The 14018-nt window shown below is 38.7% G+C and overlaps 1 protein-coding gene across 3 annotated transcripts in view; it reads left to right on the top strand.

Moving 5' to 3' along the window:
* The window catches only part of TRHDE (thyrotropin releasing hormone degrading enzyme), a 220784-nt gene that overhangs the window by 195868 nt on the left and 10898 nt on the right, over window positions 1–14018 (top strand). For all 3 annotated transcript variants that reach the window (XR_008233144.1, XM_052774609.1, XM_052774608.1), the window contains 2 exons: window positions 9871–10038; window positions 10583–10723. Coding sequence is in view for 2 of the 3 variants with exons in the window: in XM_052774609.1 (XP_052630569.1) it covers window positions 9871–10038; window positions 10583–10723 (309 nt within the window). In the remaining variant the exon portion in view is untranslated. The remainder of the gene's footprint in view (window positions 1–9870; window positions 10039–10582; window positions 10724–14018) is intronic.

Raw genomic sequence — 14018 nt, 5'->3', positions numbered from 1 at the left:
ACGAATATGTAAATGGCAATCATAGAGTTAGGGGTCCTTGCAAAAGATGCCTTTCGAAAGCGTTGCTAAAGCAGGAGAAGGGCTGCTCCTTTTCTTTTCAAACACAGCTGGCAGAGAAGCTGCTCCTCAACCCCCTTTTAAACAGGGGGGCTGAGATTGCAGCAGAGCTTCAGTTGAGTACCTCAGCCCTGCCTCTGCCCCATGCAGACCACCACCCTGATCTCCTCCTATCTGTGAGGTGTTTGGGACAGTATTAAGACACTTTAAGCAAGACACTTTCCTCCTCTAGTTGAAGCTCAGCCACTGGGATTTACTTTGTTAGCAAGAGAAATAACACAGCTCTCCAGCCTAAAGATGAGAGCGTTCATCTGAGGGAGGGAGGCTTGAGTACCTGAAGTACCAGGAGTACTTAGTATGCAAAGGGCTTCAGGTGGTATTGCTCACTACCACTTTTGCATCATTTTTGTGATGCTAAAACATGGAACATAACTCTAAAAAAGAAGTTGGCTCTACAAGGAGCAAACCAAACACGTAACGTTACATGTAGAAGAGGGAATAAGGAGATATCTGGTTGTCCTGGTCTAGGCATTGATATCACATTTTAATCCTTGCGATTGTTACAAAAGAAGTGGTTATTTCTTTCAGCTGAAAATCTGAGATGAGACTTCAAGGTATGTCTTACAGTCTTTTCAATCAATAAATTTAAGTAATTTTGCTCTTTTTAAATGGCTGATGGCTCCAGCACATTTTCCTTGAATGTCTGCATTGACTTCTGACTTGATAGTTGATATGAAGGCAAACATTTTCACTCTGTTAAGTTGGGATATATGCTACTCCTATATTGGAGCAATGGAAACCCTTGAAACTTCCGTGTTTATGTTCAGAAGAACACAAACCTAGTAGAAAACATATGAGCACATTGAAATTTCCCTCGTAGTTTGAGAATGTAAGGTTACTGGGATTCAGTCAACAGCAGAATGCTGTACAAGAATGCTGCACTACTGTTGGCTGAAAATTAAGATGTTTGCTTCTACCTTCATTTAACTGAGCTCATCCCTGTGAAGCTCTTTCATGTGTGAAGAAATACATTATTCACACTCCTTAGGTATAACAGCATTGTGGTTCAGCCTAAAAAATTAACAAAATTACCATACAATGCCTGCCTGAGCTTGAGAATCAGCCTTGTTAGCCCCTTTGACCTTCTGTCGTGGTTTAACCCCAGCCAGCAACTAAGCACGAGTTTGGCACTGCAGTTCCACCTTCACTGCATATCTGGTCTGAAAGAAAAACATATTTCTAAGAGGATTAGCATTTTCAGACTTTCTGCCTTGGATAGACTGAGTGAACGTGTATTTCTGAGGTTCAGGAAAGAATGTGTGGAGAGCTGTAACCTGTAAACTCCTGACAGGAGATACCTTAACAACGGGTAATATGTGAATACACACTATGATGGCTCAAAGCATAACTTTTCCATAGACACAATCATGTTTTTGCAAACCTCTCTGTGGGTGCAGATGTGATTTTCTTCCAGCTCCCGTTGCCATCCATCAGCTACAGGTTGCCACGTACACATTTCTGCTGGCAAACTGGACTGTGGATGTATGCTTGCTTGAGGCAAAGTTAGACAGGACAGCGCAAACATGCGAGTATGTGAGGAGAGAGCTGCTTTGAACTGAGACAGCTGACTTTGCCTTCAGCAGAAACAGGAGTGCTTGTGTTCTGGTTCTGTTAGTAGAGCTGTGGTGATGCTATTCTTTTGCTAATACGCAGCAGTGAGCAGTGGGAGATGGTGTTATTGCATCAGACATAATTATGTGGCGATGTTTCTTTAAGATGTTACTGGACCCCTTGGAAGACCCCTGCCTAGTCATGGCCACTTCAGCTTGCTCTTCTTTTTTTTCTTCTTTAGAAATGTAACCATTGCTATTTATTGGTTGCTGTCTTTTAAATGGAAACAGAGTACCTTAATTAATTGCCTCAATACCCCTAGAAAACTTAGAGTAAATGCATTTGATTGATCTGGGCTTCATATCACTTTGGGGTGATTTTCGATTTAATGCACTTTTTACTATTTTTACTATTATTCTTCTGTCACAAGCACTCTGATCAGTTTTGTTTACTTGGAATACCGCCTTGCAGATATCATCAATTAAAAAAAAAAAACCAAGGGAAAATCCAATATTCTACCACATCAAACGTGTGTGAAGTGAGGGTTGCATACTGATGTCTGCAAATTTGGTGTCTCTTGTCCTTGCCCCTGTTATGCTGACTTTATGGTTGATAAAAATCTTCTAATCTTTGATCAACAGAGCTAAGATCAGTATGCTATTTGATAAGTAGAGCTAATGTTCAATACTTAGCTTCTTTCTAATTCTTTTTCTTTTTTTTGCAATTCTGAGTGTACGTTCAGTCTACGGTTTCTAACACAAGAGATACAAAAGGCATCGGTTTTCTTTTTTTCCTTTTTCTTTTTTAAGGAAAGCAATGCTCAGATGAATAGATGATGTTTGCAGTGGAGTGCAGGCTGCTGCTCTGAATTAGACTGAAGTCAACTTCCATTCTGTGTAGCCCATGGGTTACTGAGGTTTGCATTTGTCTGTCTTTGTGAATGAGGAGAAGTAGGGACTGCCGGGTGATCCTGCGTGCAGAGCCAGATATCTTGAATCTGTTCTGGTCTCCAGTCATCCACGTTGTTCTGAGAAGTCTTGGGGTGCTGAGGTGGGCCCAGAGATCTCTGAAAAGAGAATATGCTGTGAATTTTCCTGTTCAGTATGTGGGTTTCAAGTCAGAACACATCTGTGTGTCATTTTGCACTACAGATAAACCGCTTTTGGTTACTAAAAAATGAAATCAGGACCTTGGATGATTGCATCCTAGTACTCAATTACCTCGTCTAATTTTTTTAAGGGTAGTAATGTGGACATGGGCTTTTTTCAGTGACTTCTGTTTGCCATTTCAAAACCTTTTGTCACATTGCTGTGACTGTTAATTCTTTATCAGTCTTAAGAATTCATTAGTTAATTCTTTAGCAGCCTTAAGAAGGGTGCAAGTAATGAAGTAAGATGACTTCCATCACGTAATTTGAACAAAGACAGTGGTAACCAACAAGCCTAATTTGAGAGTACTAAATTTCCATGCTTGTTTGTGCAGAATTCGTATTTCCTCTGCAAGGAACAATGGATTCATGTCCATCCACCTGCCTAAAGTGGCAGTGTGCTTACTTGGATGGACCTTTAACTACTCAATGGAAACGCCACCAGAAAAACAAATTGCACTGCAGGAGCGTACAGGAGACTGTAACATGTCTATAAATGAAGCTATCCATAGATCTGAGGGAGTGGTAAATAACAAATTACCAGTCATTAATTGAGATCATTTCAATGAAGTCTGGCTTAGGTGATAGAAAATCGAATGTTTTTCCAAAAAAAGCATTTTTTCTTTCCTCTTCCTCCTCCCTTATTTCTCTCTCTAATGACTTGAGATACATAATTTTGTTATTTTGTTTCACATGAGCACACTAGTGCTGCAGTCTTGCAAAAACTTATAAATGTACTTAAGTCTAACCACCTACATAAGTATTTGTGGGAATGTGGCCAACAGGTTAATTATTTTTGTTAGTTGCTTGGAAGAGGCACTGTATTTTTTCACGGGTTTGATGCCCACCAGCTATTTTTGGAAATCATTAGCAGCAAACATGAAAAAAATGAGAGTTATTTTCATTTTTTTCACACATGAATGTCTGATAAATGTAAAACAATAAAATGGATCCCTTCTTCTGTGTTCTCAACCCCTAGAAGTTTTAATTACTGAAAAAAATTCAGGCACAGCTATTCATGCATTTTGAAATGTTACTGGAGCTTTGCCAGCTAATGTCAGCCAATGTTTCTGAAGTGATTTAACTAATTAATAGGTTGTTTCAACATTTGAGTAGAATCTTGCACTCAAGTCAATAAAACTGTTTAAGGAGGAAGAAAACACTGTTGAGTGCACGAGTTAATCAAGGAGTTAGTGCTCTGAAAGACCATCTGGGGAGTATGTCTGAAAAGAGAGAGAATTTTGTCTTGTGAAAGACAAAACCGGGCTTTATGGGGCAGCTGGTTCAGGTAGCATTTTTGCCTTCTGACTTCTGTGTGTGATCACAACAAAATGACCCTGTACGTAGTGATTATGGATTAGCAGTAATTAATTTGCAATCCTTAGAAGTTAGATAGATTAGTCTCCAGTTTTCTCATTCAGGAGCGATCTCTCCACAACTTTGCAAAACAATCGAACAGAAAGGACCACATTTTTGTTGCAAAAACTGTCCGGAAAGGACAAAACAAGGCATATCTACTCAGAGATTAGTCTCACAAAGAAGTGCTTAACTCACCACTCGGTCGTTAAAATCAGGGTTGAAGAGCTTGAGTGTGCTAGTGGCATGTTCAGTTATGGGATATCTGCTGTAGGAAGGGAAAGGAGCCAGAGCAGTAACCATCCCTGGAGGGATGCTGGGTTCTCTGCCCATGCCATACCTGCAGCTCGGAAGCCCAGCACTGGGACTGAGGAGACCTGCCGTCTGCGCGTAGCTTTGCCGCATCGCTGAGCAGTCACATCCTCGGTTAATATCCCCTGAATTCAATGCGTGACAGACACCTGAGCGTCAAGCCCATCACACCTCTGCGCCTTAATTTTCAAGGGGAAATTCTGCCCTTTCTCTTCAGACTGGACGTGTGCTATGGCAGAGGATCCTCCCCCCCTCTGTGGGAGTATAAGCTTTGGGACTGCCGTCTTGAAAAATAAAATTGGTGCGGTGCTGTGCCATGTAACAGAATCTGTATTACAGATCTGCCAGCAAAGTACCAATACTTCATTGTTGTTTCTTATCTGAGCCTTGTAACCTATTAAACAAGACTATAAATATAGTCATCAAGAAAAATAGGCTTAAGTTAAATGTTAAATAGTTGCAAAAATAAAGAATAAAGTTTCTGATTAATTTTCTTTGTCAAATAGTACCCTAAATGGTATTGAAATTTGTCACTTAATCAAAGAACTGTCTAAACCGTGTGCAATTACATTTTAAAAAATTAGAACACAGTTTGCCCAGAAGATAAATAATTATGGTCCAATTTTATAAGTGTATCTCCAATAGTTAGAACATACTTTAAATAGGAGCAAGTATGTACCAATTAATTATAACTTAGAAGATTATTCTTAGCTCATTGTAGAGCTTTATTATTCACTGTTGAAAAAAAAATCCCTGTAAAGGCACAGCACGATTTTAATTAATTTTTTTCTAACTGTTTAATTTTTAACTTTTTTCCCAAAGTGTTTAATTTTTAAACATGAGCTCTGCTAGCTACATATTTCATTCTCACCATCATATCTCTTAAGCAAGAAAAATACAGTTAAATAAATTGGATCAGTATTCAAATAAAAGCCATTTAAAGTGATGCTTTCAAAAGTTAATCTTTATTCTTCTGAAGTATCCATCAATCATATTACCTCTTTAAAAATGAGAGCAGCCTTGGAGGCCCAGATGAGGTTTAATATAACAAGGCGATACGTTCTGCAGTGTTACTACCTAAGCAGTACTGAAACAATGGGTAATTTTATCCACTCGATTCAGTTAATACAGGGGGCAAACATTCCACATGCTGATCTAGTGCCTTGGAACTGCAGTTTTAGAACAACATTTTCCATGAAGCTATAAAATTAAAAAATCTGTAGACTGGAAAGATTTCACATGTTTAGAGAACAATGAAATACAGGCCCATAATGATTGGAGGAGAGAGGAAGCAAAAATCCCCACAAACGGAGAAAATTCAATTAGAGGGCTCTCTATTGAGGCAATAGTTAAAGAGAAATAACTTTGGAGATATTTGCATTTTCATAAACAATTTTCGTTTCCACAAGAACCCCCCTGTCTACAGTCCTGATTACAAGCCTCTCACAGGAGTCCTTTGTAGCTTTTCATAGCCGTAAGTTTTGTAGTTTCTGAAGCTAAGCCTTTTAAAATCACTATGTGTTTTGATGTCTTGCATTGTAGGGGCTGATTTTTTGTCCTAATGACTTAGCTTATAGACAGAGATCGAAAACCTTCCCTGGAGCAATTGGTTGGATGACACTGAGTAGATCTGCTGCAGCACTGCAAGTATGTTGTTACTGATTTGGTGGCAATAGAGTTTTCTTACCTAGAAACACGGTGACATCTAGGCTATGGGCACGGGATCAGTGCCATCGCTTTGTCTTACGTCCTCCTTCCTTGCCAGAGCGTGCGAATGGTCCTGCGGTTACTGACTGCACTGCTGCTAAAATCGCTAGTGTTGGCACATAGAACGTAAAAGGTGGAGTAGCTGGGAAAGGCCATTGAATTGATGTGTTTTACTGTAAATTTCAAAAACGTAAACCTCACGGGTGAGGAATGCTGACCTTTCTGGGGTTAGACATCCACTTCTGGGCACCTCTGTGCTGACTGTACTAGCCAAACACAGAGTGACAGTCCTTCCAGCACACAGTTCCTACCTGAATTAATGGACCAATCAACCAAAGAAGAACCACTTTTTCCAGGCGCCTTCTAGTTCTTTAGAGCATCTGTTGGCTGAGTCGCATCTCTTGCAGTAAACCAAAGATAATATTTCTGCCGGCAAAGCTCACAGAGAACTACGTGTGCTTCTAAAAAAAAGACGTAGTGTTTGTGTGTCAAGATATAAAGTCCTTTCTTCACTGAAATAAGGCTTGACTGGGTTCAGTTGTTCTTCGTATTCAGATATCATATGGTAAGACAGATTTGGGGCAACAGGTTGTTTGGTCCCACTGTCAGGATAGCATCCCTTAGTCCTTTTGGTTTGGCATATGTTCTTATGGCTGCTGTCAGTGTATTAAATCCCAAATTAAAAGCAAAGAAAGACATAAGCTAGTAAGGAAGTTGTGCTTTAAGGACAAATAACCTAGTGTATCAGAAAATCAAGACACGGTGATAATTAATATTGTTTTCATGTTCTATGCAGTCTATGTGTATATGGCTGCATATTTATGTTACTGTAATTGCTGAGCCGAAGTTCTGAGAGAGTTGCAGTTATTTAGAAAACTTTAAGCCTCATTCTGAGTTAATATAAGTCAACACAAAAGCAGCACCTAAACATCTGCTCCGTTAATTTTAGTGTATCTTGATTTCTTGTGTTTAAATATGTAGTCTTAATTTTCTGTAATAGACTCAATTATATACAGTTTCCTTTGCATGCACTTTTTGAAAGAAAAGTTAAATGGGGGAAAAAATAAACTGTTGATATTCATTAATATTTGAAATATCGCAACGAGGTCTTAATGATAGACTTTCAAGTAAGAAGGGCAAATTCCATTACAGTAAAATGGAAATTCAGCACTTAGCACACATGGATAATTCTGTAAATGTCAACCAAACTCACATTTTACTAATGTTAACTCAGTTTTTGAGAATCAAAACTCAGGCTGGTGAGTGATAACTTTTTTTCATTACTGCCCATGTATGTTTAAACAGTATTTCTTTTAATGGATCTGGTCAGCTTTAAGGATTTTCTGGTTTCCTTGTTCTTGGCGTAGCAGTTCTATAGGGGCCACAGAAGCGGTTGCATAGACTGTACATAAGTCAAAACCTACTGATCCTGGGTAAATCTGAGGAGAGTTACTAACTTTTTTCAGTGCCAAGCTTTTTAGGTCATCTGAACATCGAGGGAAAAGATCTAAGAATAGGAAGCATCAGGGGGGAGGATCTGTGGAACCTGCATTTTTTGGAGGTCCCATCTATGTGCCGGTGACATGTAGGAATTGTTTGAGCTATGTGGTCATAACTATAGCAATGCTGATTGCCTGGCACAGCTCGGGACGGGTATGTTCTCACACAGCAATTTGGTGGTGGGAGGAGAAGAAACAGTAAGATCTCAAACCATGCCAGGATCTGCACTGTAGTACCAATCTACCCTGGCTAGATGAAGCAGCTCATGGCAGAGATGAGACATTGCAACTCTGATTTTGCTTTAGGAGGCAATATTGCTGGTGTGTGCTGCACATATTTCCTAGCAACTTTAAAATGGATTACATTTCTCTTGCCTACCCTTTCAGTTTTGCTTTGGAGAGTTTACTCCTGAATAAATGCCTGGGTTTGTCTGCATCAAACGCAAAATACGTCAGCACTAGTCAAGGCAGCCCGTTGTGGCTCTGTTAGCGTGGGACTCTGCTAAAAAATCTCCAAGCGGCAGCACTGTCCTGAGCCTCGTCAGCTCAGCAGAAGCAAAATTCATGTGGCTGCATCTAAACCTGCAGATACACCCTCTGAGCTGATGACTACACTCGCCAGAGAGCACAAAGAGAGCCTCAACCTCAGGACTTTTTTGCTACTCAAAAAAACCATAGCAAAAAAGCAGTAGGCATTAATTCCCCACAGTTCTTCAGCCAGTAGGAGTGCACTTTTTTTCCCCAGTTTTGCCTTAAATTAGCTACATATGCCTTTTATTCTTTTTCTCAAGAAACCATCATAGTTGTTGCCTACTTCCTTCTGAAGTACTGAAGAGGAACCAAAACTTTGAAGTGCTGAAAAGCCCCACTGGTTTCATTTTCCAGGGACTCAGACATGGCCAAAGAGATCAGCTGAAGTTTTTTAACAAAAACACTCATCACAGAGCCCAACAATAGAAAATTTCAGTGGAAGAAAGGGGGTTGTTTTGGAGAATGAATAGATGGGAGTAAAAGCAGCAATTTGTTTTTGACTGGGATAGCCCAGTCTATGGTATAAGACTTTGGTGAAAGTCTTATAACTAAAGTATTGATGTAACCTTTTCTTTATGTGTTGTGTAAGATTTGATACCAAATTTAACAGAGGTAATTTCATTCTTTATCCTACTGTATTGCTGCCCAGATGCTGACAGCAGCTGTATATTCTTCTAGGTTCTCTAAAGAGGTCATGCATATGAAGCTGCAGAGGTGTTTCAGCCCAGCTATTAGTAACTAGAGAACTGCATTTTGGTATAATTTTTACCAACAAAAAGAGGGCGTTCTTTCCTGCAAATCAGAAACATAATCCTCTGAGAAACGTCTAGCTTTATCTGCAGGAATACGCTTTAGCTGACAAATGTTTCAGCTTCTATGCTTGTATAGGAGGCATAAGCAGGGTAGCAAATTGGAAGCCCAGCTGAGATCTGTTTAGAAGAAAATGGTACATATGCATATCCTATACTAGGTCCGAATTTGGCTTCAAGAAGCTTTCATTTAACTGTGGTCTGAGTTTATATTACTTGAGCAGTAATCACAGTTCACAACCATCCTATGGCATAGCTGGTTTTATACTGGTATTAATATGCTGAAAAAATGAACAGATCTTCCTATTTTCTTCACTCCTGAAAACACCATTTTTAAGTAGTATTGTCTCAGCACATCCTTCCTTACTTGTATGTTACTATATGAAGATGGAGCACTTTATAGCACCAGCAAGGAGGAGTTTCTGGCTGATCAGCTTCTGTTCTAAAACCTCAGTACTAAGGACAAGAAGAGGAGATTTGGCTTAGAGCCCAGCAGCAGAGTGATAAGATCCCATGCTAATTTGGAGAGCTTATGTTACCTGTCCTGCAGGTTATGTGGCACATTATGTGTTGATGAACTGGATGACCATAATTTATGGTCTCCTGACAATGTGACAGCGTTATGAAAAGAATGGCAAGCATGTGTTATCCATTAGAAAATCCATTAAGATGGCCTGGAAGATTTTGGTGGCAGTAAAGAGATGCAAATGTAATTTTCCAAAAAAAGATTACTGTTGCACGTTAATTTTGGAGTCTCATAAATGTAGTGATGTTCCTCCGTCGTTTCCAATACCAGGAGGCTCTGTATTTACCACAGTGCTATTTCTGATTTCTTTTGTAGAATCCCGCTCAACGTGAGGGACATTGTCTACTGTACAGGAGTTTCACTGATGGATGAAGATGTATGGGAGTTCATTTGGATGAAATTTCATTCTACCACAGCAGTGTCTGAGAAGAAAATATTATTAGAAGCCTTAACTTGCAGTGATGACAGAAACTTGCTCAATAGGTACAAAAATATTATATATCTGTATCTGACTATTACCAATAATCACTTCAACATTTATGGATCATCACTTGAGCTTTGTTCTGAATGAAAGAACTTTGCTTTTCAAGCACCGGCTTACTGTCTGTTTAAACTGTCATGTTTTTGCATTAATGCACATGAAAATTGACACATATTATGTCTTTTCACTTCCAAATTTTCCTATGTTCATTGGAAATGTTTGAAATCCTATAATAATTGCTATTATTTTTTTGTTAGCATATCCTTCATTTAAATATATTGACCAGTCTGATCTTACTGATTTCATGAAAGCACACACGTAAAGTTCCACTCAACTTTTACTGAAAACCTTTTACATCAAGATTTTTCTGATTCCTAATGTGTCTGGTCTTTGGAATCTTAGAAATAAACCATGGAACTCACTTGGAGACTTAAACAAACCATTTGGCAGTGATTATTTTTTTTCTGATAGTTTTCTGATGTGCTGCTGTTAGACTATGTGTTGGTGAAACTAAATAGGATTGTTTTTCTTTGTTTCTCCCACTAGGCTTTTGAATTTGTCTCTCAACTCAGAAGTTGTCCTGGATCAGGATGCAATTGATGTGATAATCCACGTAGCTCGAAATCCACATGGAAGGGATCTTGCTTGGAAGTTTTTCAGAGAAAAATGGAAAATATTAAATGCTAGGTAAAGATAAAAAGTGTGAATTTATTTTCTTTTTCTTGTTTTGATGTAATTTGTGTAAATATTGCATATGTGTGTATTCGTGTAAGTCCTGAATCTAGTCCATTCTCTTTTAATCCTTAGAGATGTCTCTAAATATGAAATATGTACATACGAGTCATAAATGCATTTATTCATGGATTATCACACACACGCATAGAAACATTTATCTCTTAGTGATCATCTGTATATATATCTATTACTGTATTGTGTCTGCACTTATGATAATGAAGTCTGTCTATGTGTCAAGTGCTGCAGTTCTACTTTTACACAGATAAAAAAGCAGCACTTCCCAAAGGAATTTTGCTGATTTTAAGTCTGACAGAAAAAAAATCTTTTCAAGAACATTATTTCAGCTGTGGAAAAAAACCACCAAACCCTTTTTGAAACATTTCCATTTTCAAAAGGATGCTAATATAGTGTCATCCCCTTTCCCTCCACTGTGTGTTTCAGGTGAGTTTCAAGTAATAGAGGAGCAACATTCTGAATTAAAAATAGATGAACAGGAAGGAGACAGGGCTGTTCCTTATACCTACTTCTCTTTCTCTTTGAACAAGTGCTACATGCTCCTACTCAGAAGCCCCGTCAACATTCTAAAATCCTTTTTGATGAATATTTTGATGTTAATTCAATGAATGAGAAATTCCTTTAGTTCTTTAGGGACAGCCTGAGGGTCTGAAAGATTTCACAGCAGCTCGTCTGATACGGACACATTAGAAGGGACCACAGCTCGTATGAGGTTCAAGTTCTTCAAGGCAGGTGTCCAAGAACTTCAGACACCCCACTCCAGGCCAGTCCCATGGTGTTGGCAGAAAAAGTATTGGAGTTCTGTTCCATTCTGGACTTGTGAGGAGCCATCTAGTGTACCACAGAATATTTGAAATAGTGTATTTAAGATGCTGTATTTAAGCAACTAAATACTAGTGCCTGATGAATACAGGTACAAACTTACTATAGGTTCCGCGGCATCAAAAGAAGAGTCAAGGAAACTCAGAGACTGTGCAACTTTCTTAAAGATTCAGGAAGTTTTTCATGTTTTTTTGGATAATACTTTATAGTATAGTGGGATTTTAGAAGTTTAGCTGGGAAAATAGGTTTGAGCTGGAATTGGTTTTGGAAGTTTATATTACAGGAGCATACTTTTTGAAAGCAATTTCCAAAATCTTTAAGAGTGCTGAAGAGTTTAAAAATTAAGAATCCTCTGCTTCTGGTATGATTATTCCAGGAACTGGACTTGTACACAGAAAGTGAATGCAGACCCATTACTATTATGCAAGCCAGTGCTGTTAGTTATGCTCTGGATCGCAAATAATTTTTCAGGTTTCTCCAGGGATTTATACAGAGTTTAGGCATAAATCTGTCAAAATCTGTATTGCTACAAACACATGTGCAGAAGTTGTGTCCTGCCTTAGCAAGTACGTTCATCTGACAACCTAGCGAACAGCTGTGATTTTAGACATGGACAAGGTTAAGCAGTGTAGACGAAGGGACAAGATTTAGAAAACTATGCCACATGCCAAATTTTCTGTGTGTTCTAATATTAAGTAGCTTAAATTCACCTGAAATTTGAATTTTATTTCTCTCACTTGCTTGGAATGCATCACTGTGTTATCTGAGTTCGTAATGATCAGCGAGGCCTCATAAAAAAACTGTTATTGTCTTTTTTTTAATGAGAAAATAACAGAATCTGTCACTTTGCCCAACACAGCCTTAATGTTATCTACATTCTGTTTGATCTCCAAACACAAGTCTGAGCCACCGAAAGGATTGTAGCAGTTGCATTTTTCTGAAAGGGACGTCCAGCTGAGTTTCTATCAATCGCCAAAATATTGAATGAAATAGTTCATGCAAGCTGTACATGGGTGATGTGTATTGAAAATAACTTTGTTTTGTAATTATAGATTAAAACCTTTTAAGAGAGATGTTGAGAGGGTGGAATTAGTCTAACACCTTGCCCCTTAATGTTCAGTGAAACAGTGACATGATAGAATGCAAAATTCTGATTTAAGCTTGCTACACTAGTATATTTTTAAAATACAAGCTCTGTTGTGGAATTATAGTTCAAGTATACTCTGTCCCAAGGCATCTTTTTTCTACAATTATAATTTATTATTTAATTTTTTTAAAATTAAAATACTTGGTATGAAACATTAATTTAATGAGGAGATATCTCAACGGTATTTTCCACTGAATTTATTATAAAAGGTGTTGATGTTTGAGATAGTAATATGAAATAGCTGAGGGTGATTAAATTATACTGTAACGCTATTTCCTCTAACTTTAAAACACAGCGTGTCAAAGAGTTAGAATGACAACAAATTATTCTTATCCCTTTATATTTTTACAGTACGCTTGTATTCACATTGTCCAGAAGATACTGATAATATATAAAGTCTTCAAAATCACTCATACCCCATTTACAAAGGTGACTTTGAAACTGAGGTGCCTAACAAGTCTTTCATAAGAAATCCATGGGACTAATAGTGCTAAAGTTCTGAAAAAGAGAGTTGAAAACACTACGCTTGAATTCCTGTTACCTGAGCATGCACTAACTACCTTGGCTCCTAAACTATTTTCATCGTGTGTGCACGTGTGTGTCTGTGTGTGAAAATCTAATCCAACAGCTGCCTGTAAGAATTCCTTCATTCTCAAGCGCTGAATCATTTGTCAGCATCTGGGAATTTGACAATATTTGGGAAGCCATTTTCATCTCTCCAAAGTAAACGGACTATGCTGCCTCTCGCGTTGAGTTTGCACAAGTGCAAAGCCCGCACAAGTGTGAGGCACTGGAGGTTCGCGTCCCCAGAAATAAAGGCGCGGGTGGAGAGCCCGTGACTCCAGGCTGTTTCCAGGTGGCTCAGGCACGTACGGTCCCGGTTCTGCAGTGCTCTTGTCTTTCCTGTGAAGGGCGGGAAGACCGATACGTGCGAGACCAAACACTTTTTCTGTTTATTCATATGTTTCACACCTGCAAAATGCTATTTTGGGAGGTGGCTTTTCTAGAGTTTTTGCTGGCAGAGCCCATTTAGAAATTGCTGTTAGTGGCTGACGTTTGACCAAGGATGTGTAATGGGCAGTAATCAGGAGAAGTATTCGTGAAGGTATCATTTTCACTGGAAGGAGTTCTGCTACTTCTTGTTTGCACTGTGGTCACAGTACAGACTGCGAGAAAAATAAAATCCCTGCAGCTGTTTTTATGAGGTCGCTTCTCTAAAGTGGATTGGTAACCTTGTCAAAAGACCCCATCAAGAGAAGCTTC

Source organism: Harpia harpyja, chromosome 23, assembly GCF_026419915.1.
Source record: "Harpia harpyja isolate bHarHar1 chromosome 23, bHarHar1 primary haplotype, whole genome shotgun sequence".
In the NCBI taxonomy this organism is placed as follows: domain Eukaryota; kingdom Metazoa; phylum Chordata; class Aves; order Accipitriformes; family Accipitridae; genus Harpia; species Harpia harpyja.
Note: the sequence above shows the minus strand (reverse complement) of the source record. Positions and strands in the feature narration are given on the sequence as shown.